This window comes from Zalophus californianus, chromosome 7, assembly GCF_009762305.2.
Source record: "Zalophus californianus isolate mZalCal1 chromosome 7, mZalCal1.pri.v2, whole genome shotgun sequence".
Lineage (NCBI taxonomy): Eukaryota > Metazoa > Chordata > Mammalia > Carnivora > Otariidae > Zalophus > Zalophus californianus.
In genome coordinates, this window is record NC_045601.1 from 123,849,767 (window position 1) to 123,872,638 (window position 22,872).

Below are 22,872 nucleotides of genomic sequence, written 5' to 3' on the forward strand. Positions count from 1 at the left end.
GTGGCCTGCACACAGGCCAGAAGTTTACAAACAAGTTCCACTCTGCTCCTTCTATCCCAAGGGAGGGAGCTGGGAATTAGGTGAATTTCTTCCAACCCCACCATGCAGGGAAGTGGTGGGGCGGCGGGGGGGGGGGGGGGCGCGGTGTGGGGGGAGGGGAGCGTGGTAGGGGTAAGAATGCCACACAGTTTCCTACAACTTTCAATGTGATTTTTCTTTATTGGACATTGACTTGTTTGCTGTAGATGTTTAGTTTCTGTAGTTTGATGTTTCTATGGAGAAATGAGGGTATTTAGAACAGCAAACTATTCCACGCCAGTTTGGTAGCCACTGAAATTATGCCCTTGTCCTTGTCATTAGATATGGCACTAATCAAACCCGAAAGTTCCAAGGACGGTTAAGGTAGCTTGCGGGTATGCCTTTTATAACATCCCACATTACACAAGAGTGAAGACTACGTAGTAAATAATTAAGATAACTGATCCAGAACACTGCTTTTATTTCCAGTGAAATAACCCAGTTTTCCCTTCATGGATTTTTTATTAATTTATGGGGTTTAGTGGAACTAAGATTGTTGTTTCTTTTCTTTTGTTTCTTTTTTAATACTACTACTGCTCCATCTGCTTGCTTGCTAGGTGGTTGAAAAAGAACATGCAACCCACCGAAGACCTTCAGTCAGTGATCCAGAGGCTGTCGGTGTTTGGGCCTATTAAGTCCGTCACCCTCTGTGGACGGCAAAGTGCTATCGTGGTGTTCAAAAACATGACTTCAGCTTGCAATGCTGTGAATGCTTTTCAAAGCATGACCCCAGGCACAATGTTTCATTGCTCCTGGCAACAGAGATTCATGTGGAAAGACGTAAGACTCCCTGTGACCCAAATCCTATGTAAATTCTTAAAGCTTGTGGTACGGTAACTGGTTTGTCATCGGGGCTCTAGTGAAATATGATAACCATAAATGATATGTTAGCACTGAGAAAAGGCACAGTTTATTTAGTCCGAGTACTGGAAATCAGAGATGACAGCACATCCCTTCCTTTGAAATGCATAACTCTGCTGTAACAGCATCACAGCTTGGCTTTTCGGGAAAAGAAGTCCATGACTGCATTCATGCATTCGTCTGACAGCCATCTTTCCTGGAGGATCCTGCTTTCTTCAGCATTAATAGCGTGCAGCTTTTCCTTCTCGTGATTTCTGATGATCTGTTTCGAAATATGCATGGCCTGAAAACACAAAACCAACAATAAGGTTAAGGGCATTCCAGAGGGAACGGGATTATTCTGTAGTGCTGATTTTTGTTTCTCCACGGTTCACAGAATCCTGTCACGTCTTCAGATGTATGTGTAACATAGGACAGTGCTTCTCAAACTTGAATGTGCATATGATTCATCTTGGTAGACACGGGAGAGGGCCTGGGATCACACATTTCTAGAAAGCCCCAGAGAGAGACTAAAGCTTCTGGTTCCAGGACCACATTTTGAGCAGAAAGAATATAAGAGCAGTCAGTCACGAGTTATCACATATAAAAACCAAAGTGCTACACAGTAAGAATCTCCTAAAAGTCAACCTATCTGGCTTCTCACCTGGATTCAAGAATAAAAGTGCTCAGCAAATACTGCCCATCCCCCTCCTCAAAGTTATCCCCAGAAAGAACTGTCCCTCTGCCTTCATATGTATCATAGCAATGAAACGCCTATCTGAGAAGTTTTTAAAAAAAACAGTACTTCTAACATTATTATGGTTATTTTTAATCTCAAATTTAGATGTGCTTACAGCCAACCAAGGTATCTCTTGTTTTTTTAAATGCTTATTATCTCTTAAGGCAAATAAATTATTTCCATGGTTTCTACTAGGAAAAAAAACCCAAAAAACAAAAGACAACACTAACATTCTGGGGGAGCTTTGAATATGCTTTCAGCCTGGTCCAAACTTCTTTCTGAAAGGTGCTATCAGGAAAAACTTCAGTAACAAGTCCTTGAGCATAGGCTTCTCCGGCGGTTAACTTCTTCCCAAAAATGAGCATCTCTACTGCCTGAAACGAAAAGCAAGATTAAGACCTTAACTTAATGAAACACAGGTCAGTTAACCTCAGAACTAACTGCTTTCAGGAGACAGAGGGAAGTTCCCTTACGGTCTTTTGAGGTTGCCAGTATTTCTTGTTAAGGGAGAAAGTGAAGACCTCAATGGGCAATGTTTTGCAGACTGTGCTGAGAGCATCTCAGGCTCTCTGGAAGGTTTGCCAAGTATTTTTGCTTCTCTATGTGTCTGTGCTGGGAAGGCAAGAGCAGGGAGCCACAGATCCGCAGAAAGGACCTGAAGCAGATGCTGACCCCGTAACCCACACAGCTAGAAATTTCTGTTTTATACACTATAAACAATTACAAAAGAAAACAGAACTAAAAAGAAAAGGAAAATCCAGGTCACCGTGAATGCCAACCAAACTTTAGACACCCTAACTTTCAAACTTCCCTTCCCTGGAAACTCTACGCAGTGGTCCAGCTCTGACAGTTTTCTTTACCAGCACAGGTACTACTAATTAGTTCTACCTGACCAAAAGAAAGGGAGGAAGGACTAACAAAGGGAGGAAGCTTCTAACAAAACTGAGCTCACTGAGTGGATATCCTCTATATTTCCAGTTGTGCTTCTGGAAAAATATTATTTCATAGTCAAATGCCCTAAGCCTTAGAGTTGGTTCTGCCCAACTTTTCAAAGTTAAAATCTATAATAATGACTCAGGGCATGTAACAGAATAATGAGCCTTATACACTATATATCTGCAACGAAAACCTAGCAGTCAATGAAAACAGGCTCCATTCCAACCCCACCACGTTCAGACCTCCAAGAATTGGCTAAGGCTTCCCTTAACCCCGGCTACCCGCTGTTCAGTCTCGTCATGATTACCTGGAGTCATGCACACTGAGCCTGGGCACCCAGGCTTCCATAGACACGGGGACAGACCTGGGCAGCCACAGAACCCCTCTGGGAGCCTGAACACACGGCTAAACCTGCTCAATGAAGAGGCTGCTATGACTGGGAGCAGCTCTGGAAGGTGTAAACCCCCGGGAGGACTCGCATCTGCTGGTACCTCCCGACTCTCAAAGTCAAAATGTCATCTTATGGCTTCCAGAGGATGCTGCTCATCCACACAGAAATCCAGTGGGGCCACGAGGTGGCACAGCCCTGGTCCTCTAATGACTCCTGCCACATAGCAGTGGAGGACAAGGCACCGGGCACCCAGCTGCAAGAGCAGACCCTAGTCTGCAGAGTCATGGAGAGTTTCTAATTTTCCCTCACACCAGACATTTCCCATAGCCTAGCTCTCCTACATTTGAAATTTTTAGAGTGGCGGAGCAAATAACTCATTTTTCTTCTGTCTATATTATCGAGGAAAAGAAAAGAGTATAGAATTACTTTTTGAACAGAGGTTACTTTTTTTTTTTTTTTAAGATTTATTTATTTATTTGAGAGAGAGAGAGAGAGAGAGTGCAAGTGGGGGGAAACATCCGAAATCAAGAGTCGGATGTTTAACCGACTGAGGTGCCCCCAGAGGTTACTTATTACAACTTAAGGTTTCCAAGAGTTACCTTGGCTGGGCCCATTATCTTCGGAAAAGTGTAAGAGGAACATCCTTCTGGAGTTTGGCCAAGGTGACTAAAAGGAGTGTGAAATGTTGCCTATTTGGAAAAAAAAGAAAAGACAATTACTTTTTGTATGTGATTTTTAAAAGTCACTATTTGTATATACCCTCACAATACTTAAGTTTTTTAAAAATTAGGATTGCTGTGGTATTATATACACACCAAGTTTGCTCTTAGATAGGCAGCTTGGTGAGTTTTAATGAAGGTACACAGTTATGTAGCCATCACCATGTCAAGATAGAGAATATTTCCATCACCCCAAAGGGCTCCTTGTGCCCTCTGCAGTCAGTCCACTCCTGTCACCACCAAACCACCACCGATCTGTTTTCTGTCCCTTGTTTTGCCTTCTCTAGAATATAATATAAATGGAATCATACATTCTGTAGCCTTTGGTCCTTAGCATAAGCCTTTTTGAGAGTCACCATGCTATTGTACTGGTAGCTTGCTCCTTGTCATTTCTGAGTAGAATTCCATTGTATGGATGTCACAGTTCCTGTATCCACGCACCAGCTGAAGCCACTGGTGGTATTTCTAGTATTTTGGCTATGATGAGTACGACTGTTAATGAAAATTTGTACACAGGTCTCTGCATGAACGTGTTTTCAGTTCTCTTGGGTAAATACGTAGTGGTAGAATTACTGGGTTGTGTGGTAAATTGTGGCTTAAGAACAAAAGAATTTCCGACATGGTGTATCATATAACACTCCCTTCCCAGTTGCTCCAAACCCTCGCTAAACCTTGTTATTGTCAGTTGTTTTAACTCGAACCATCCTGGTAGGTGCGTAATAGTGTCTTGTGGTTTTAATTTATATTCTGTAATGACTAATGATGTTGAGCATCTTTTCATGTGCTTACTAGCTCTTTTTATATCTTCTTTGGTGAAGAAACCATTATAATACTTTGCCCACTATTTTTAAGTTAGATTGGTTGTGTTCTTATTATCACTACACGGTTGCGGGGAGTGGTACATGATACACCTCTAGAGCCATCTTCAGTTTTTGTTTTTGTTTTTAAGTAGACTCCATGCCCAGCATGGAGCCCAGTGAGGGGCTTGAACTCATAACCCTGAGATCAAGACCTGAGCTGAGATCAAGGGCTGGATGCTTAACTGACTGAACTACCCAGGCACCCCTTGTTTTTTTTATTTTTTAAAGATTTATTCACCTATATTAGAGAGAAAAAGGGAGGGAGGGGAGAGGGGCAGAGGCAGGGGAAGAGAGAATCTCAAGCAGACTCCCTGCTGATCACGGATGCAGGGATGGATCTCACGACCCTGAGATCATAACCTAAGCTGAAACCAAGAGTCAGAAGCTCAACCGATTATGCCACCTAGGTGTCCCCCCTTTTTTTGATTTAAGAAATATTTTTGTGTATTTCTTGAGAATGAGAAGTCCTTATGAAAGGAAATTAATTTATACTTGACAATATGTATACAGAACATTTAGACTTCACTTCCCATAATCAGATTTGGTGCTATTTCTTAAGGAATATTGTTAGAAGACATAAATATATAATAGACGCAGTATATAAGGGAAAAGTAAAATAAAAAGTTACTAATGTCACCTATCACCCCCTCCCCCCAAAAGCAAGCTTATTCAAGAAGATGTACTGAGAAGTCACAGCCTAAGGAGGATTAAGTGGGAAAGCGAAAGAAAACGCCAACCGTAGCTAAAGGGCCACAGACAGGATGTGAAGAACTGACAGTAAGCAGCATTTAACTTATTTTCAGAAATAGAGCAGTAAATGTAATTAAGGGTCAGGCTCTGGCATCCGACTGCTTGGTGACTCTGGGAGCTTCTTAACCTCTTTGTGCCACAGTGAACTCTTTTGTAAAATGGAGACAAAAATACCTATCTCATAGGGCTGCTGCGTGCATTAAGTGAGTATGTATCACGGGCAGCAACAGAGTGCCTAGGATGCGGTGAGTATTCAAGTATTATTTTTATGACTTCTACCCTTTGAGTACCTCATAGGGGAAATGTATAATTTGCTGACAAAGAAGCCAATGGGCATTGTTAACTCTTGCCCATAATAAAGAATAATTTGGTTGTATGAGTGTTAAACCCACATTTAATATGGTATTTGTTTATGAAGCCAATAATGATAAATCCTGTAAAATGCATTCCTCTTCACAGACTCTTTCTTCTGTGTCTTTCTCTGATCTTAAATTGAACCTTGGTTTAATTCAGTTGGGTGAACTCTTAGTAGTCGTCACTATTTGTCAAATATTTTGCTCTGGGCCAAATGTTTTAGCATTTGAAGTATCTATGTATGTTTTCTTTCTATTTCAATTCCAATTTGTATCATAGAACGGAGATCCTAGAAACCTTAAAAATATGATGGATGTGACAGTTGTTTTGAATTCTGAGGGAGAACCAGGAGAATATTCAAATAGGATGATATATTTGCCCTCTAAGTACTGAAGAATGAGATCCCTAAGTTCAGGTCAGGAACTCCTGACCCTGGTCAAGACTGGCTGATCAATCAGTCCTCTAACACACATGATGTGACCACAGGCTATTGATTTCTGCCTTTGAGCAGAAGCTTCCACCTATGAAGGTTAGGCAGCCTAGCACTTAGAATCTCATTTGCTATTTTCATGGGATAATTATTAAAAACATTTAGGTCTGACAACATGCCCAATCCAATCAAACTGAATCCAGTAAAAAAAAAAAAAAAAATGAACTCAAGAGATAAGGATCTTAAAATATGGTCATGTCTATCAGTCGGGAAACACCTCCAAACAAAGCTAGGAATCTCTTCAGGGGTAAAAACCAAATGTTTCCCACAAGGTTGCAGAGCAGGAAATTGTACCACTGCACAAGAAAAAATTACTCTAAGAATCTGATAACCTTACAAGTGGTTATCAGTTCTACAACAAAAGTTCTAAAACAAATGGTCATCACATCTTTGTTCATAATGACAGAACTGGAGACAGCCTAGGGTTCCAGCAGTCAGGGACTGGTTATCTGTGAGTGGTAAGATAAGAAGTGATTTTTAATTGAACCCTTTATGCTTTTCCAGATTTTTCAAAATTTTATTCTACTAAAATATATATTGATACTGTAGTGAGGACAGAAATTAAAAAATCAATGCAATGCAACGGCAAACACAAGGCTAAACTGTTTTGGCAAGTAACCTGAACTTTATTTATCTGCAAAAAAGGGAGTTAGGGTAGATAATGCTTCAAAGTCCCTTCTTATTCAAAAATTCTAATATTCTAAAATTTTAAACTCCAGAATTTGTTTACTTGGAAAAAAGTATCAAATTATCCACTTGCAGAACATGCAAAAATGCTGTTCCCCCTGCCCCCCCGCCCTGATAGCAAGCTTTCAAGATCTCCTATTTTAGATTAATTGGAAAATCAAAATTTGAGTAACTGTTACGTAATTTGATTAGAATATAGAACCATAATAGTTGAGACAATGTTCACAACAATACTGGTATTTAGGAAAACCAAAGTTAATAATGAAGGACAAATAAAACAAGTCGAATTAAATTAAGAGTAATTCTTTGGGAAAAAGGGAAATTTAGTCCATTCTACCATAAATCGTGCAATCCATTTACTACCAGCCAACAATTAAAGAGAATTCAGAGGACCTCATTTTTTACTTCATGACTTCCTACGTTTCTGGGGGCTGACTTACCCTGTCGGATGCATACACAAGATCAAATAGCCCGAGAATGGTGACGGATATTCCTACAGCTGGACCATTGACCACTGCAACCAGAGGCTTAGGAAAATCTATGAAACAGTCTACAAAATCCCTACAGAAATGGAAATACAAAAGCATAGTTAAATGAGCTGGAGGGGATCATGCTAAGTGAAATAAATCAAGGAGAGAAAGACAATTATCAAATAGTTTCACTCATACGTGCAACATAAGGAATAACACGGGGGACCACAGGGGAAGGAACGGAAAACTGAAGGGGGAGAAGTCAGAGAGGGGGATGAACCATGAGAGACTCTGGACTCTGGGAAACAAACTGAGGGTCACAGAAGGGAGGGGGGTGGGGAGATGGGGTAACTGGTGATGGGTATTAAGGAGGGCACGTGTGGTGATGTGCCCTGGGTGTTATACGCAACTAATGAATCACTGAATGCTACATCAAAAACTAATGATGATAATAACACGCTGGCTAGTTGAACATAATAATAATTAATATTAATAATAATAAAAATGTCCCAACGTGGCATGACTGAAGTACAATAAGGAAGACAGCATGAGTCTGAAATGAACTCTGGCCAGCCTGGATACCCATCTGGATGGCATGTGATGGAAACTCATAGACCTTGGTTCAACCGTGTATTCTGGGTAGCCGGGTCAGGGTTACATGTCAGCTGCAGACTTGGAGATTAGGAAGGCTGGCTGAGCATATACAAGAGCCGCAATATTACAGCTTCATGGGAATCAGCAACCTGGTAGCGATACGTGAGTTAGGAGGAGAGAGGCCTTCATGTCCTCTGTGCTGAAACTACTTCACATGTCCCATTACCAGCAATCATGGAAATCATGCATTCCTCTGGCCGAATGAGAATTGGCTACATCTCTCTGCTTCAATAGGAGAGAACTTTTTTTTTTCAACTGTAGTTGACTTTTATGCTTTCTGATCGAATCTCATATAGAGCAGCAGGATGAATGGGTAACAGAAGTTAAAGTGATAGAATAAAGGCCCACATATTGATAGAGGCGGTCTGGAGAAATATGCTTGTCCAAAGCCACATTAATGACACTGACACAAAGAAGCATTTATCTTACTTCTGCTGTACTAAATACCACTTCGAGGAATATGAACGAGTCTGCTGGGATCAGACAAATGTCACTCTTACCTCAGTAAAATGGCACTATTTTTAGCTTTCTCCTCTATTCCACCAGGGGGAATATCAGTGAAATTAGTCAGATCATTCCCACTAGAGTAATAATCACCATTTCCTGTAAATAAAATCAACAGATTCACCATTCATTCATTCTGTCCATTACTGAGTATCTGCTATGTGCCAGGCTCTATAGCAAGCACTGGAAATACACTGGTGAACCAGCCATGGCTCTTGCCCTAATTTACAGACAGGTGAGTAAGCTGGACATTGACTTAAAAACATACAAACCAATGTAGGTAATGCAACTCTGATACAAAGGGGAAGTACTCGATGATGATATGAGAGTGTGTAACAGGGGATGTGTCCTAACTTGGAGGTTTAGGGAGGGATGTTTCTAAGGAAGGAACAACTGAACTGAGACCTGAAGGACAGGCAAAGTTAGCTAGAAGAAGAAGGGCAGAAGAATTCACGCAGAGGGAACAGCATGTGCAAAGGTCCTGTAAAGGGGGTAACTGGCCACTGTGCCAGAGCAGAAAAAGCCAGAGGGGAAACTGGTGTAGGATGAGGGCAGGCAGGATGGACCATGCGGGGCTTTGCTGATCCACTAAGAAGTTTTGACTTTTATTCGAAGAGCCACTGAAAGTGTTTTGTGTTAAAGCATAATTTACATACAAGAACACCAATTTTAAACACTCAGTTCAATGATTTTTGATGATGGCAAGTACCTGCGTGATCACCATCTGAAACAAGATATAGGAACGTTCTACCATCCCAGAAAGTTCCCTTAAGCTCCTTTCCAGCTATCCCACCCCACCCTGCCCTGACACAACCACTTTCTGACTTCAATCACCACAGAATATTTTTGCCTATTTTAGAAATTTTATAAACGGAATTCTATAGTATGTACTCTTGTGTCTGTATTCTCTTTGCTGAACTGTGTCTTAAAGATTCACCTATATTCTCGTATCAGTTCTTCATTCCTTTATATTGCTGAGTAGTATTCCACTGTATGACTAGTCAACAATTTGTTTATTCACCTGTTGGTGGACACGAGTTGGTTTTGGCTCCTGTGAATTGGGAGTACAAATCATTCTGTGGATACATGCTTAATTTATCCGAAGTAATTGCTTAGGAGTGGCTTGATGTGCCACTGAACTGGTATATGTTTCATTCCATAAAAAGCTGCCAAAGAGTTTTCTGAAGCGATCTCCTAACAGAAATGTGTAGAGATTCTAATTGTTCTGCATCATCACCAATATTTCGTATTGTCTGTCTTTTAGATTTTAGTCATTCCATTGGATGAAATATCTCATTGTGATTTTAATCTGCATTTCTTTGAAGCCTAATAATTTTGAGCACCTTTTCATGTACTTATTGGCAATCTGTATTATCTTCTTTTATGAGGTGTCCAAGTTAATTTCTAAGGAGTTCTTTATATATTCTGAGTAATAATCCTTAATCAGATTTATGTATAACAAATATTCCTCCTACCCCAGCCTGTAATACCTGTATATTCATTTTCTTACTATTGTCTTTGATAAGCAGATATTTTAAATTCTGATGAAGTCCAAGTTGTAAATTGTTTCTTTTATGGTTAATGCTTTTTGTGTCCTGTCCAAGAAATCTCTGCCCACCTCCAGGTCACAAAGATATTGTTTTCTTCTAGAAGCTTTATGTTTCTGAGTTTTATGCTTACATAACTTTTAAATTAATTTCTGTATAGGGTGTAAGATGGGGTTGAAGTTCATTTCCCCCATATGAATATTTAGTTGCTCTGGCATCATTTGTCACAAGATTTTTCTTCTTCCACCGAATTGTCTTGGTGCCCCTGAAGTTTTAAATGGAGGAGGAATAAGATTTTTATTTGGAAAAAGATTGTATTGGATGTAGTGAGACTGGATAAGGCAAGGGAGAGAGGAGGGCAAAAGGGAATCAGAAAGATGAGAAAGGGTTTATTTCATTTCAGACAAGAGTCCACGGCAGCTTGGACTAGTGCAAAGGAGACAGAAAAAAATGGCTGACTCCAGAGCTACTGATGAAGTGAGGTGGGACATGGGAGGTGAGAGAGGGACAAGGTCAATCATGAATGTTAGGATTCTGGTCTACATTAACAGGGCAGATGTGAAACCACCCACTGTCATCCGGAACACTGAAAAAGCTCCAGAGAGAAAGATGTGGGAGGTGATACCCATGAGGAAGTGCCAGGTGGGTACGTGGGTCAGGAGCCCCGGGGAGTGTCCTGACCAAAGATACCAAGGGAGGAAGCACCAGCATCTGGACTTTTGCTGGAGAGTGGGCACGGATGCCAGGTCCAGGAAAAGAGAACAGTGCCCACAACTATGCCTTCAGGAACCCTCCCTTTGGATGGCCACGCAGAGGATGAATCTACAAAGGAGATTAGAGACTGCAGATCAGAGGGGCCGGCTGGAAGGGAAGGCAGGGAAGACACAGGTTTAAGATGCGGGAAGAGTCAGATGAAGCCTAAGAAATGTCCCTGGATTTAATGATACAAAGGTCAGGGTGGGGATCTAAGCAAAAGGTAGAGACCACACTGGAATGGGCTCAAGGGCAAGTTTTAAAGGAAAAATTCAGAAGACATGTTTGTTTTGTAGTAGGGCTTTAGACGGTTATATCTAGGGAACTGAGAAACAAAGAGCTATATTTGTTATGGCAGTATTTTAACATAATAAATTTATTCTTTAATTTTTTCTTACTATCAGGAGCAAATGGTATCATAAATAGTATTTTCAATAATTTCATGAGTAATAAAACTTCTTTTCCAAACACACTGTTATGCTGGTCCTCAACGTATATATAAAAAATTAACAGCTGAGCTTTTCCGTGGACTCAAAATGGAAGTGACGGATGAGAGAAAGAAAAGAAAAGTACCTGGGAGCGTTCAGGAAAAGAGGTAGAGAGAGAAAACCACAAACACTAAAGAATGTCATTAGAGGCCATAAAAAGGACAGACATTGTTAAAAATGCAACCAGAGTACAGGATTGAGACTAGTGAGCAAAACAACAGAAGACAAGAGTTAAGAATTCAGAGAAAATAAAAGATAATAGTCCCAGCAGTCCAGACATTCTCTTCTATAACTAGAATTTCTTTCAAAAAGAACAGACCAATTGAAACAAAAACATTCAGAGATATTACCAAAGAAAACTTAAAACAAGGCCTTACTAATCAGTTTTAACAGGATACATATGTTCTATGAAAAAGTGATAAAGAACAGGAAAGTATCCCCTGGTCTTCTAGGGGGGAAAAAAGATCTTATAAAAACAAAATTAATGGTAGCCTCAAACTTCTCTGGGGCAACATTCTATGCTAGAAGACAATGGAGCACTACTTAACAGACCATATACTCGGAAAAGAGGTCTGTAGGGTGTCGGGAAATGCATGCTCCCTTCCTCGACTCTCATAGGGCAACCAACAGACCCTGTCCAAGGGGAAAAATACAAGCTAGAGTTATTGATGGGTACCACACAAAGCTATAAAAGCAATTACTAAAAGCAGGGAAAAAATCTTTCAAACCATGAGAAGTAAAACACACACTAAGGAAAAAACGGACCATGAAGTAAAAAACAAAGGAAGTATTCTAAGTAGTAAGCATATAAGATGCCAGAGCTAAAATGTAACAGATCTGTCATATACATAAATCTAAACAGGTGAAGGGGCCTTTACAAAAAAAAAAAAAAAAAAAAAATTCAGACCGGATCAAAGAGGGAAAATCTAACAATGTGTTCTATGAGACACAGACTGTAACAAGTAATTCGGAAAGACAGAAAGCTAAAAGGGTGGTAAAGGTTTGCCAGGCAAGTGCAAAGAGTACTGAGGCAGGTGTTATGGCATTAATATTTGACAAGGTTGACTTCAAGGCAAAAAAGCATTAAGTGAGACAAAAGATGACCATTTTATAGTAACGGATAACTATTCACAAGTCTTTTAGTGTCAATAAGATAAAAACTTGCTTTAAAGCAATTTGTTTTTTTGACATGAAGGAGAAACTGAAAGAAACATAATAGCAATAAATGCCTTTAAGTTACTTTTTTCAGTCTAAGATTAATTAGAAGACAAAAACAGAAATGGGGAATCTTAACATAAATTAGAAAAAGGCAGTCTAACTGATATATTTTTAACTCTATACCTTAAAAGAACGAACTTATTTTTTGAATAGTTTCTGGATGCTATAAAAAATTGGCCATTTTCCAGTTCTTTATCTTCAAGGTAGAGAGTTCAATATGGAGCAATATACAGAAAACTTAATAGATTTTTTAAAAGATTTTTTATTTATTTATTTGACAGAGGGAGACACAGCAAGAGAGGGAACACAAGCAGGGGGAATGGGAGAGGGAGAAGCAGGCTTCCTGCGGAGTAGGGAGCCTGATGCGGGGCTCCATCCCAGGACCCTGGGATCATGACCCGAGCCGAAGGCAAACGCTCAATGACTGAGCCACCCAGGCGCCCCACAAAACTTAATAGATTTTTAAAAAGTAAATCTAGTGGGGCGCCTGGGTGGCTCAGTCAGTTAAGCGTCCAACTCTTGATTTCAGCTCAGGTTATGATCTCAGGGTCCTGAGATCAAGCCCTGCATCGAGCTCCACGCTGGTTTGGGAGCCTGCTTAAGATTCGCTCTTTCCCTCCTCCTCTACCCACCCCCCCCAAATAAATAAATAAATAAACAGTAAATCTAGTAAAACTGATACTCTCTGATTATAATTCAGTGAAGCCAGGAATCAGTAACAGAAATGGAAAACCAAAAACCAACCAAGTAAACAACAACAACAAAAACCTTTTCAGAAATTAAAGGAACCATCATTATTGGGGCACCCGGGCGGCTCAGTTAAGCGTCTGCCTTCGGCTCAGGTCATGATCCCAAGGTCCTGGGATCAAGCCCCACATCGGGCTCCCTGCTCAGCAGGAAGCCTTCTCTCCCTCTCCCACTCCGCCTGCTTGTGTTCCCTCTCTCGCTGTGTCTCTGTCAAATAAATACACAAAATCTTAAAAAAAAGAAAAAGGGGAATTATCATTATCATGTAAAGCTTGGATCAAAGTGGAAATAGAAACCAAAAGTGAAGAATATATAGAAAATAACTATAGTAAAAGCACTATTTATCAAAACTTAACCTTTCAGTGTTCCCATCTATAAAATAAGAGTAATTATAGGGCCTAACTTCACTGGGTTTGTTCAAAGAAAGCTTAGAAAAAAATAAAAATTAAAACATCTTTAAAAAGAATAGAGTATCTCAGTACTGGAAAATATCTCAGAGCTATTTACTCAGTTTCCTATCTGGTAGGAAATCCCCCCAAATAGAAATTTAATTATTAAGAAATCCAAGAGAATGTCTTACCTGTAAAAACAGTTATGGTAGAGTCATCCTTGCTTGCAGCTTCAAGTGCAAGCATGATTTCCCGATACATCTATGTGAATGGGGGAAACGAGAAAAAGAAAGGAACTCTGAAAATCACAACCATTGCGTGGGATTCACTAAAAGTCTGTCTGTAAGCCTGTCCTCTGCAAAGCGCCAACTGTTAATGTTGGTTGTATTTACATAACCAAAAAGGCAGCCCAAGTCGAAAGGATTTTCATTCCTTTTACAGTTATTTGGTGTGTATCATATGCCATGTGCGCTTGTGGACACTGGGGGATATATCCACCTTTCCCCAAAAGTGAACAAATAAGACCTAGTCCTTGAGCTTTTGCAATTACTAGAGGGGGAGCTCTAAAGTGGGTGGAAAGTATGACACGGCAGGCAGCTTGGAGGAAGCACTGATGTCTAGCATGGGTAGGATGGGAGGCGGCCAGAGGAAGATTTCCATGAAGCAGTTTGTCAGCTGGGACCTCAAAAAAGAGCACGTGTGTCCCAGGCACTCTGGAAAGTGTTAAAGGTTGGGATTTCAAGACACTCTAATGGTAGCCAAAGACAATAGGTCCAATATTTTAAATCAGCAACGTCTCCGAAAATCTTGGAGGTGTCGTTGTTATGGCTTTTAACGCACTGGTGCCCGTTTCTACCTCAGATAAGACATCAGTGTGGGAGAGAATGATGAAGAGGGTTGATATTTACGGATACACAGACACTGAAAAAAAAATATGGACTTGACATAATATGTGAGTAAGGGTGAAATCGTATTCACTGAGGGAGGGAACGAGGAAATAACTCCATTATTATTATGGTTATGATGATGCAGCAAGACAGGGTAATTGGCCAGAGCTGGGATTAGGAGATGGATATATTAGGGTGATTTAGGTTTTCCAGCTTATTAGTTATGTGAATTTGAGCAAGTTACTACTTAACCTAATTATTTTATTGTTAGTATTAAAACTAGGCTCCTTGTGGGATTTAAAGAAACCTCTGTGAGGAAAGGGCTGACACACACTAGGTACTCTGTAAAGAGCAGATGCTATAACTATCCACCTCCTTATCATCACCATCATCACCATCATCACCATCACCACCATCACCATCATCACCACCACCACCATCATCATCACCATCACCACCATCATCATCACCATCATCACCACCATCACCACCATCATCACCACCAACACCATCATCACCACCACCACCATCATCACCACCACCATCACCACCATCATAACCACCATCACCATCACCACCACCACCAACATCACCATCACCACCACCACCACCATCATCATCACCATCATCACCATCATCACCACCACCATCACCATCATCATCACCACCACCATCACCACCATCACCACCACCATCATCACCATCATTACCATCATCACCATCATCACCACCACCATCACCATCATCACCACCACCACCATCACCACCACCATCATCACCATCATCACCACTACCATCATCACCATCACCATCATCATGACCATCATCACCATCACCACCACCATCATCACCATCATCATCACCACCATCATCACCACTATCATCACCATCATCATCATCATCACCATGATTACACAGAAATGAGGCAAAGGCAATGAAATTTTGAGGATCAAATGTTTTACTAAGTCAATGGCACATATCCAACTTCATGGAATTCTTATTTAACACCATTTTAAGTGATCACGCTCTTTCTGCTACAATGTAGATGATAAACCCAATGGAAAGGGTTTTAGCCCCTCAAATTTTACTTGGCAGTTTAGCACCAAGCATCCAATTAATTCCCTACATTTTTTTCAAGGGGAAGAGGTAGAAGTGGTTATTTTTATTATCATTGTAATTCAATAAAAGACTCAAAGGTCAAAGGAGCTCTCGACAGGTGGCTCATTTGAAGCAGAGCTGGGTTATGCTATATTTAAGATGAACGTCTTCTTTCCTTTCTCCCTCTACTTGTATAAATAAAGGCCCATGCAACTTGAACAGTACTCACTCTCAAGTCTAAGTGACATGAGCAAAGTCTGGGGATGGTCTATATCAACCTTGGAGAACCTCTATACCTATTCTCTTATATCAATGTATGTTTCATTTGTATTAATTTAATTTATTTGTGCTTCCATCACTAGGAAAGTTGCAGTGCTTTTGGGACACACAGAACCTACCCAAAGCCAACAAATTCTAACTAACAAATGCCCAACTCAGTTGTATGAAGAAGTGGGCACCATTACTAATCCTCTTGCATAAATCAAACAAGAGATCACAAAAATAGCAATGATGCTGAAACATTCTAGCTGTTCAGTGAAACAGACAGAGGGAGGAAAGAAAAGCAGGACAAACTCCCAGGGCAGGTCATGTTACCTGTGTGGTCAGTGCATTCTTTTTGGCGGGCCGGTTCAACATGATCTTTGTGATGCAGTCTTCAGAGGTGATCACCAGCGTGTCATATCCAGCTCGTTTCTTGTCTGCTTCAGGCTTCACTTGGCTAGAGGAGTCAGACGAAGACCTCAAACCAGATACCAAATCCACATAGTTCTGCCTAGCAGTTTCCTGAAGAGAAGATGACAAATAACTGTAGCCCATGGTCAACAAATAAGCACTTTGAAAACTTACGATGCTAAGACATGGCACCTTGCAATGAAGAAAGAAGAGAGGTCTGATTCAACAGAATCCAACCAGATCTCACAGGTTCCATCTGCAATGGTTTAATAATGAGAGGCACCCATTTTCCTTCAGGAATATAGCAAGTAAAATAAAAGCAAAGTAGTAACTAAAATAAAAGCAAAGTAGCAAGTAAATTTACCTTGGGCAGATTGCCAAGAGCATTCCATGCATCCCATTTGGCCTTATTGATCAAGTCGAATAGACCTGGTTTAGGTGTATTACAAGCCCCTTCAGTGGCCTGTGAAAAGGAGAGAGGCAATTATCAGTCAAATGTCCATGCAAATTGGAGTGTCAAATATTTAAGATCCATAAAATGCACAACCAGCGTGAATGCACCTTCCCCTCCCAAACACTTTTAGAAGATACATAAATTCATCTTAACCTTTCCCTTGCACTGTCTTTGATGCTGCAGGTGAAAATACACAACAGAAAAAAGACTGGAGAAACAAAATGTGCCATCAGCTATCAGTTCCTAAAGTAAGTTCTAAATGCCTGCTTATGAAAACAATGCAAGACAACGGTTTTGGCAAAGTACTTTTTAAAAACTTCAATAGTTCATTAGTTTTATACTGATGATCCCATTTTTCACACACAATCAAAATATTCAAGCAAACTATCTTCAAAAGTAACCAGACAACAAACATTTGGAAACCTACCGTATATTCTGAAAGCCCACTCGAAGGTACAAAAAATACCACTTAATTCAGTGGTGGATTTCTGCCAACTGAACAGATTCCTACTTGGGGTAGCAGGGATGGGAGGGTGTCAAAGCCACTGGCCTTCTGGAAACTTAAATGAAGGCCATGTAAATAGAAACCATAAAAACAACTAAATTTTACTTGTTTGAGAGTAGGTGGAGTGTTTTGAGATGAGTATCCCATGCCACTTACATGGCCACATGTAAAAACTTCAAATCCTGTAATTTGCTAAAAGAGGAAAGAAGAGCCTTTGAGAAACAAAAGCAGTGGAGGAGGCTTAGACTTTCCAAAGACAAAGAGACACCGGTCACCCTGCCAGAGGGAAGTGAGAGGCAACATGATCCACAAGCCCCCCTCTGCAACCCAGCCTGGAGTCAGGAAACAATACTTCTCCCACAATAGATGTGTGATAATGCACAGGGAGTACTGCCCACCAGGGAAGGTCACTCAAGCCCTGGTGTTCAGAGTTTTCATATGGGGCTCCATGACGTAGGCATGACTTGAATACGCAGCCAGGAGCCCTGACTCGAAATCACATTGTTAAGACTCTCAGGCCGACAGAGACACTCCTTAGCAGGCATGATCTTTTCAGGGCTTAAGGATTACCTCCCAGAAGTCAAGGGCAAAGTCCTGGTCTCTTTTTGAGCAATGTCAAATTCTTCACTATACATACCCATAGGACACTAAGGGAGGCTGGTACTGATCACGGGAAGAGGAAAATAGATCACACACAGGAGCCCAAAATCAGCTGACTTCCCAAGGTTGTCTTTAGACATCACAACTTAGAAATTTTAGTTTTAAATTTTTGTTATACAAATTTTCAAACATGTAGAAAAGTAGAATATTATAATGAATTCCCAATACTCGACCTAACTCAATAACTATCATTTATTGGCCATACTTTCTTTGTCCATTCTTTTTTCTTTTTCTTTCTTTCTTCTTTCTTTCTTTCTTTCTTTCTCTTTCTTGCTTTCTTTCTCTTTCTTTCTTTCTTTCTTTCTTTCTTTCTTTCTTTCTTTCTTTCTTTCTTTTTCTTTTTCTTTTTCTTTCTTTCTTTCTTCCTTCCTTCCTTTCTTCCTTCTTTCTTTCTGCTCATTTTGGTGATTCTCAAACGGCATGCTATTTCACCCCTACATATTTAGTGTGCATTCCTAAAGAACATCAACATTTTCTTATATAACAATGGTGCCATTAATAATAACTCCTAGGTATCACCTAATACTCAATCCACATTCAAATTTCCCCAGTGGTCTCAAAAAAAATTTTTCAGTTGATTTTTTCTAATCAGATGCCTTTGGTGGTTATCTCTTAAAGTCTCTCTGACTCCAGAGTGATCCGGATGCGCTTCTTGCCTTAACGGTACTACAAAGACTAATGTAGAAAAACTCTCATGTAGACACTCTTCAGAGGAAAGGCAGTAATACAAACCCTAAAAATATGAAAGCTGCATTTCAGTAAAACACACGGCAGATCTATTTGAGAAGCCTTCTGCTCAAAATGTCTCTAAATTACGTCAGACCTCAGGCACATACCTGCTTATAGAGTGCATAGAGTTTGAGCTTCACTTCATTTCCTGGATCCTTCTTCAACAGCTTCACCTGATTCACTGCACTCTCAAAATCCTTCTGACAGGCTCCCATTGCTGTTTTGCTTATGTGCAGCTGCAGTGCTGGGACCTGCAGGGGACTGCAAAATGGCAGACTGATTTCTAATTACTGCCAGTCCTTACATACCAAAATGCTCTGTTTCTCCTGAAATATGTTCTCTATACCTCCCCCTTTACAAGCTGGCTGCAAATGCTTAGTGGTGTAGGGGCCAAGGGCAAAGAGCCCCAAGATGGGCCATGGTGGCATGAGCAATATTTTGAGTTAAAAGCAAGCAAAGCCCAGCAGATGCAGGAAAAGCTGACTCCCCACCAACTGCTTAGGTTTACATTGGAAAGAAGAGCCTGTACCAGGAAGAGTGCCATTAACAGAGATTCCCCTTTATCTAAGAAACTTATTTGTGTAATGGAACAATCTTTGTTTTCCCAAGATCTCCTCTCACCTTCCTGCTAATGGTCTTGCTCCAGTTTGTATCCTCAGACTCCTAACCCTTCTCCTTAGCTCAGACTATAAGCTTCAAAATGTAAGTCATGTAAGCCACCTGCTGCCCATCTTTGGAATTTCATGTCTATGTGGATTCCCCATATGTATGAAACTAAATTTGATTTTCTCCCGTTAATCTGTCTCTGTCAATTTGATTTTTAATCCAGCTAGAAGGACCTTGAAGGGCTGAATACTTCCCTTCCCTCCCAACAGTGGTTTTCAAAATGACCCCCCCCCCCCCGGAAAAAATAAATACAGAGGCTAACTGTAGTAATCTTAAAATAAAGGAAAAGAAAGTTACAATCCAGCACAACATTTGTAGCAATTCAAATTAAATACGGATAAAGGCGGCGGGAACCTGAATGGCCATGTAAATTTTGCCACAGGCAAGAAAGTAAATGAAAGGCACTGCAAAATGGACGAGAGCAGGAGACTGAGCCTGAAGAGGCCAACTGCACAGAATTTGGTCTTTTGTGTCCTAAGGGCCAGAAATCCTGTCTGCCCTCACTGATTGTTAACGAAGTATAAAACTATTATCAGGTCAATTCTTTCTGTTCAGCAAAATGAGTGTCCCAACATACAGGTGGAAGTGATGTAGGAAAGAAGGTGGGATTCAGGGCCTACAGCCAAGAAAGAATTCTTGAGACGTCTTTGGTGCATAACGGTGGTTTTATTAAAGCGTGGGGACACGACCCGGGGGCCGTGAGGACGGCTGATTATACACTTTCAAGTTGGGAGGGGGTTAGGGATAGCCTAAGTCTCTAAGGAATTTTGGAAGCAAGGTTTCCAGGACCTTGAAGGGGCTAGCTATTGTTAGGAAAAGGTCATTTATTGTTAGGAAAAGGTCATTTATTACTGTCTAATAAAACCTTAGTCATGAGACCCTTCAGATGTTTATCTGTGAGTTATAAGCTTGGGGGGTGATTGTCAACACGTATCTCGGGGGGTAGAGATAAAGGACGTTTCCAAAGGAATTTTTATATGTTAAAGTAGACTAACAGGAGCCTGGGGGTCGGGCTAAGATTGCCTTCTGCCCTTAGCAAAGTATTAACATCCAGGCAGATGAGTGCCTAGAGGAATGTCACTCTGCCTGTTTCAAGGACTTGTCAGTGGGTTGTAAGTGGTAAGGAAATTTAATGTTTCTTCTGCCTTTGTTTCCCACATCAGAAGGAGGGGAGAATGGGTTAGGATACAAGAAATGTTCAAAAAGATGGATGAGCTGTCGTTGGCATTCCAGACAAAGAGCCACTTCTTAGTAGATGGGGGACCTACCCAGGCGAAATCTAACCCCTGTGGCTGCTCATCTGTGAAGCTGCCCTGAACAGACATAACTAAATACTCACCCCAGGAAGCTGAACCAGCCAGCTAGGAGGAGAGCAGAAACAGCAAGCACAACCAGGTACAGTGTTTAGTAGGCAGAGGAAGAGAAAATTTCAGTGCACAGTACTGGGGCCACAAGCAAAAAACTGATGTTCACAATGATGACCCTGGCATATAAAGTTAAAGTTAATGGGATCAAAGATGATTAAAATAATAGTTTTAATAACGCCCACACCTGATGTATCACTCCCTCTGCAATAATATGCCTTTCAGAGACTATAAGGAACCCTAGGTTGAAACTCTGAAATACTAGTAATTCAATAAAGTCTTCAATAATTTTTATATTAAATAACTGAATTCGTGTCTTTCCAAAAAGGGAAAAACTGCATCCTACGTGATGCATGTGAAGTTCCAAACAGAAAACGAAAGGAAAACAAAATGTCTATTAGAAGGCCTCAATGTGCAAGTTCTCACAAAAGTAAAGTGAGTTTTAAAAAAAATTACAGAACACTACCGTTTAATATATAAAATCGGGAAAATCATTCATAACTCCACCACCTCAATTTTTACATAGATTGTGTATGCCGTCACTTAACATTACAGAACTGTTCCCCAGGAAGCAGTTTAACCCCACCCTGATGATAATGGCTTGCGTTTCTACAGCATTCAGCAGAGAAGCCAAGCGTGCTTAGATGTTCTACCGCATTTTAGCGAACTACGGCGGCAACCTCGCGGCAGCCAGGGTGGCGGCGTGCACCCGAGGGCAGGGCGGCTTGTGGCCGGAGGTGAGGGCTGAGCGCCAACGCGTGCGGAGAAGAGTGGCAGCTGCGGCACCCCCGCGCGTCCATCCGGACCATTTCGGGCCCAGCCGAAGAAGAGGGCGCGCGTTTAAGGACACTTGCCTTCACTCTCTCCCTGGAAAACCATAAAAGCAAAGCCCTGTTGCTACCGGGACAAGATAAGAGAAAGGGCAGCTCCCACGGGCGGCGACCGCCTCTGGACGCCGGGGTCCCAAGGGCGACCTTGAACCCCTGGCTCAGCACTTACCTCCTGACCGCTCTCAGGCAATAGCACCCGGCCCGTCGACCGCTTACCCCAACCAGCGCCATCGCTAACCCGAAAGTGGGGGCGGGGTCGGAATTCGGGGGCGGTACTTAGAAGCTGGATGGCCCGGAGGCGGTGGGGCGGGGAGCGGAGCGGGACACGATAGGTCAGAATAGAGGACGGGGCGGGACGGGGGCGGTACCAGCGCGGAGGGTGACGCCAGGACCGGGGTCGGGGGGAGGGGGAGAGAAGGGGGAGGGAGAGGAGGAGGAGGGGGAGGAGGGGGAAGGGGAGGAGGGGGAGGAGGGGGAAGGGGAGGAGGGGGAGGAGGGGGAAGGGGAGGAGGGGGAGGAGGGGGAAGGGGAGGAGGGGGAGGAGAAGGAGGAGGAATGGGGAGCATCGCAGGGATTAAGGTGGGCTGTTTGGACGCGCCTCCACTCCGGGCGGGAACGGGAAAAACAGAGCTTGGAGGCGCAGAACTTCTGAGCTCCTCGGGGTGCGTTCGGAGCAGCGAAGGTGTGTTATGGGAACACTGGAACTCTGCCAGCGCTGGGGCGGTTGCTTTCTGCGCACTCCCCGCCCCCAGTGCCCCAGCCACCTAAAATGGGCTGTGCGTTAAGGGGGGAAACAATGAGGGTGTGTTTAAAACACACACACACACACACACACACACACACACACACACACACACACACACACACACACACACACACACACACACACACACACACACACACACACACACACACACACACACACACACACACACACACACGCGCGCGCCTTATTTACCGCCAAAGATGAGAGGTTTACAGACCTGGTAGAACACCTGGGGATCAGAAATGGTCTGCTGAATATTTTTAAACCTGTCTTTTCATGTCAGTAACTTTCTGTGGATATTTTTGAGTTCTGCCAAAGCATTTAACAAAGTATTTTCTTTGGGAAAGAATCCTTAAGAGTTGGAATGGCCTTTGGCCGTCACCTCCCCCAGTTGAAGAACAATAAAAATCACTGCTTTAAACTGGGCTCAAAAGAAAACCACAAGTGCAAAATAGAGTCGCTTATAGTAAGGCCCTGTGTCAGCAAACTAAGACTTAATACCTAACCAAATTTTGGTTTCGTACCTCCCTACCCCCCCATGTAACCTTTAACCAGTCAATAGGAAATGTACTGATAAATCCCTTCTGTTCTCTTTGGAGGGTGACCTTGCCAAAAACAATGCATTCT

At 41.8% G+C, this 22,872-nt stretch overlaps 2 protein-coding genes across 7 annotated transcripts in view; one reads left to right on the forward strand and one right to left on the reverse strand.

Annotated features, from left to right (window-relative positions):
• Positions 1–16,187, forward strand: part of C7H6orf201 (chromosome 7 C6orf201 homolog) — a 29,548-nt gene extending 13,361 nt beyond the window's left edge. The window contains exons 3-7 of one of the 4 annotated variants that reach the window (XM_027603317.1): positions 636–858; positions 5,224–5,340; positions 10,571–10,661; positions 14,476–14,566; positions 15,962–16,187. In XM_027603317.1, coding sequence (XP_027459118.1) covers positions 636–858; positions 5,224–5,274 — 274 coding nt within the window. In that variant the 3' untranslated portion in view covers positions 5,275–5,340; positions 10,571–10,661; positions 14,476–14,566; positions 15,962–16,187. Of the gene's footprint in view, positions 1–635; positions 947–5,223; positions 5,341–10,570; positions 10,662–14,475; positions 14,567–15,961 lie in introns of those variants that run through there. The other 3 variants (XM_027603319.1, XM_027603316.1, XM_027603315.1) reach the window with 3 other exon arrangements.
• On the reverse strand, positions 852–21,740 carry ECI2 (enoyl-CoA delta isomerase 2). Of its 3 annotated transcripts, XM_027603313.2 has the most exons (11): positions 21,649–21,724; positions 20,625–20,768; positions 18,727–18,880; positions 16,636–16,734; positions 16,194–16,382; positions 13,806–13,875; positions 8,469–8,571; positions 7,285–7,405; positions 3,584–3,673; positions 1,888–2,031; positions 852–1,222 (listed from the first exon to the last, which is right to left on the reverse strand). In XM_027603313.2, the coding sequence occupies exons 3-11, from the start codon at positions 18,832–18,834 to the stop codon at positions 1,067–1,069; spliced, it is 1,080 nt and encodes a 359-aa protein (XP_027459114.1). In that variant the 5' UTR covers positions 18,835–18,880; positions 20,625–20,768; positions 21,649–21,724; the 3' UTR covers positions 852–1,066. The 3 variants fall into 3 exon arrangements, with proteins under 3 accessions (XP_027459114.1, XP_027459113.2, XP_027459115.2); XM_027603312.2 differs by lacking the exon at positions 20,625–20,768 and having other exon boundaries at positions 21,649–21,740; XM_027603314.2 differs by lacking the exon at positions 20,625–20,768 and having other exon boundaries at positions 18,727–18,895; positions 21,649–21,718.
• Between the last annotated feature and the right edge of the window lie 1,132 nt (positions 21,741–22,872).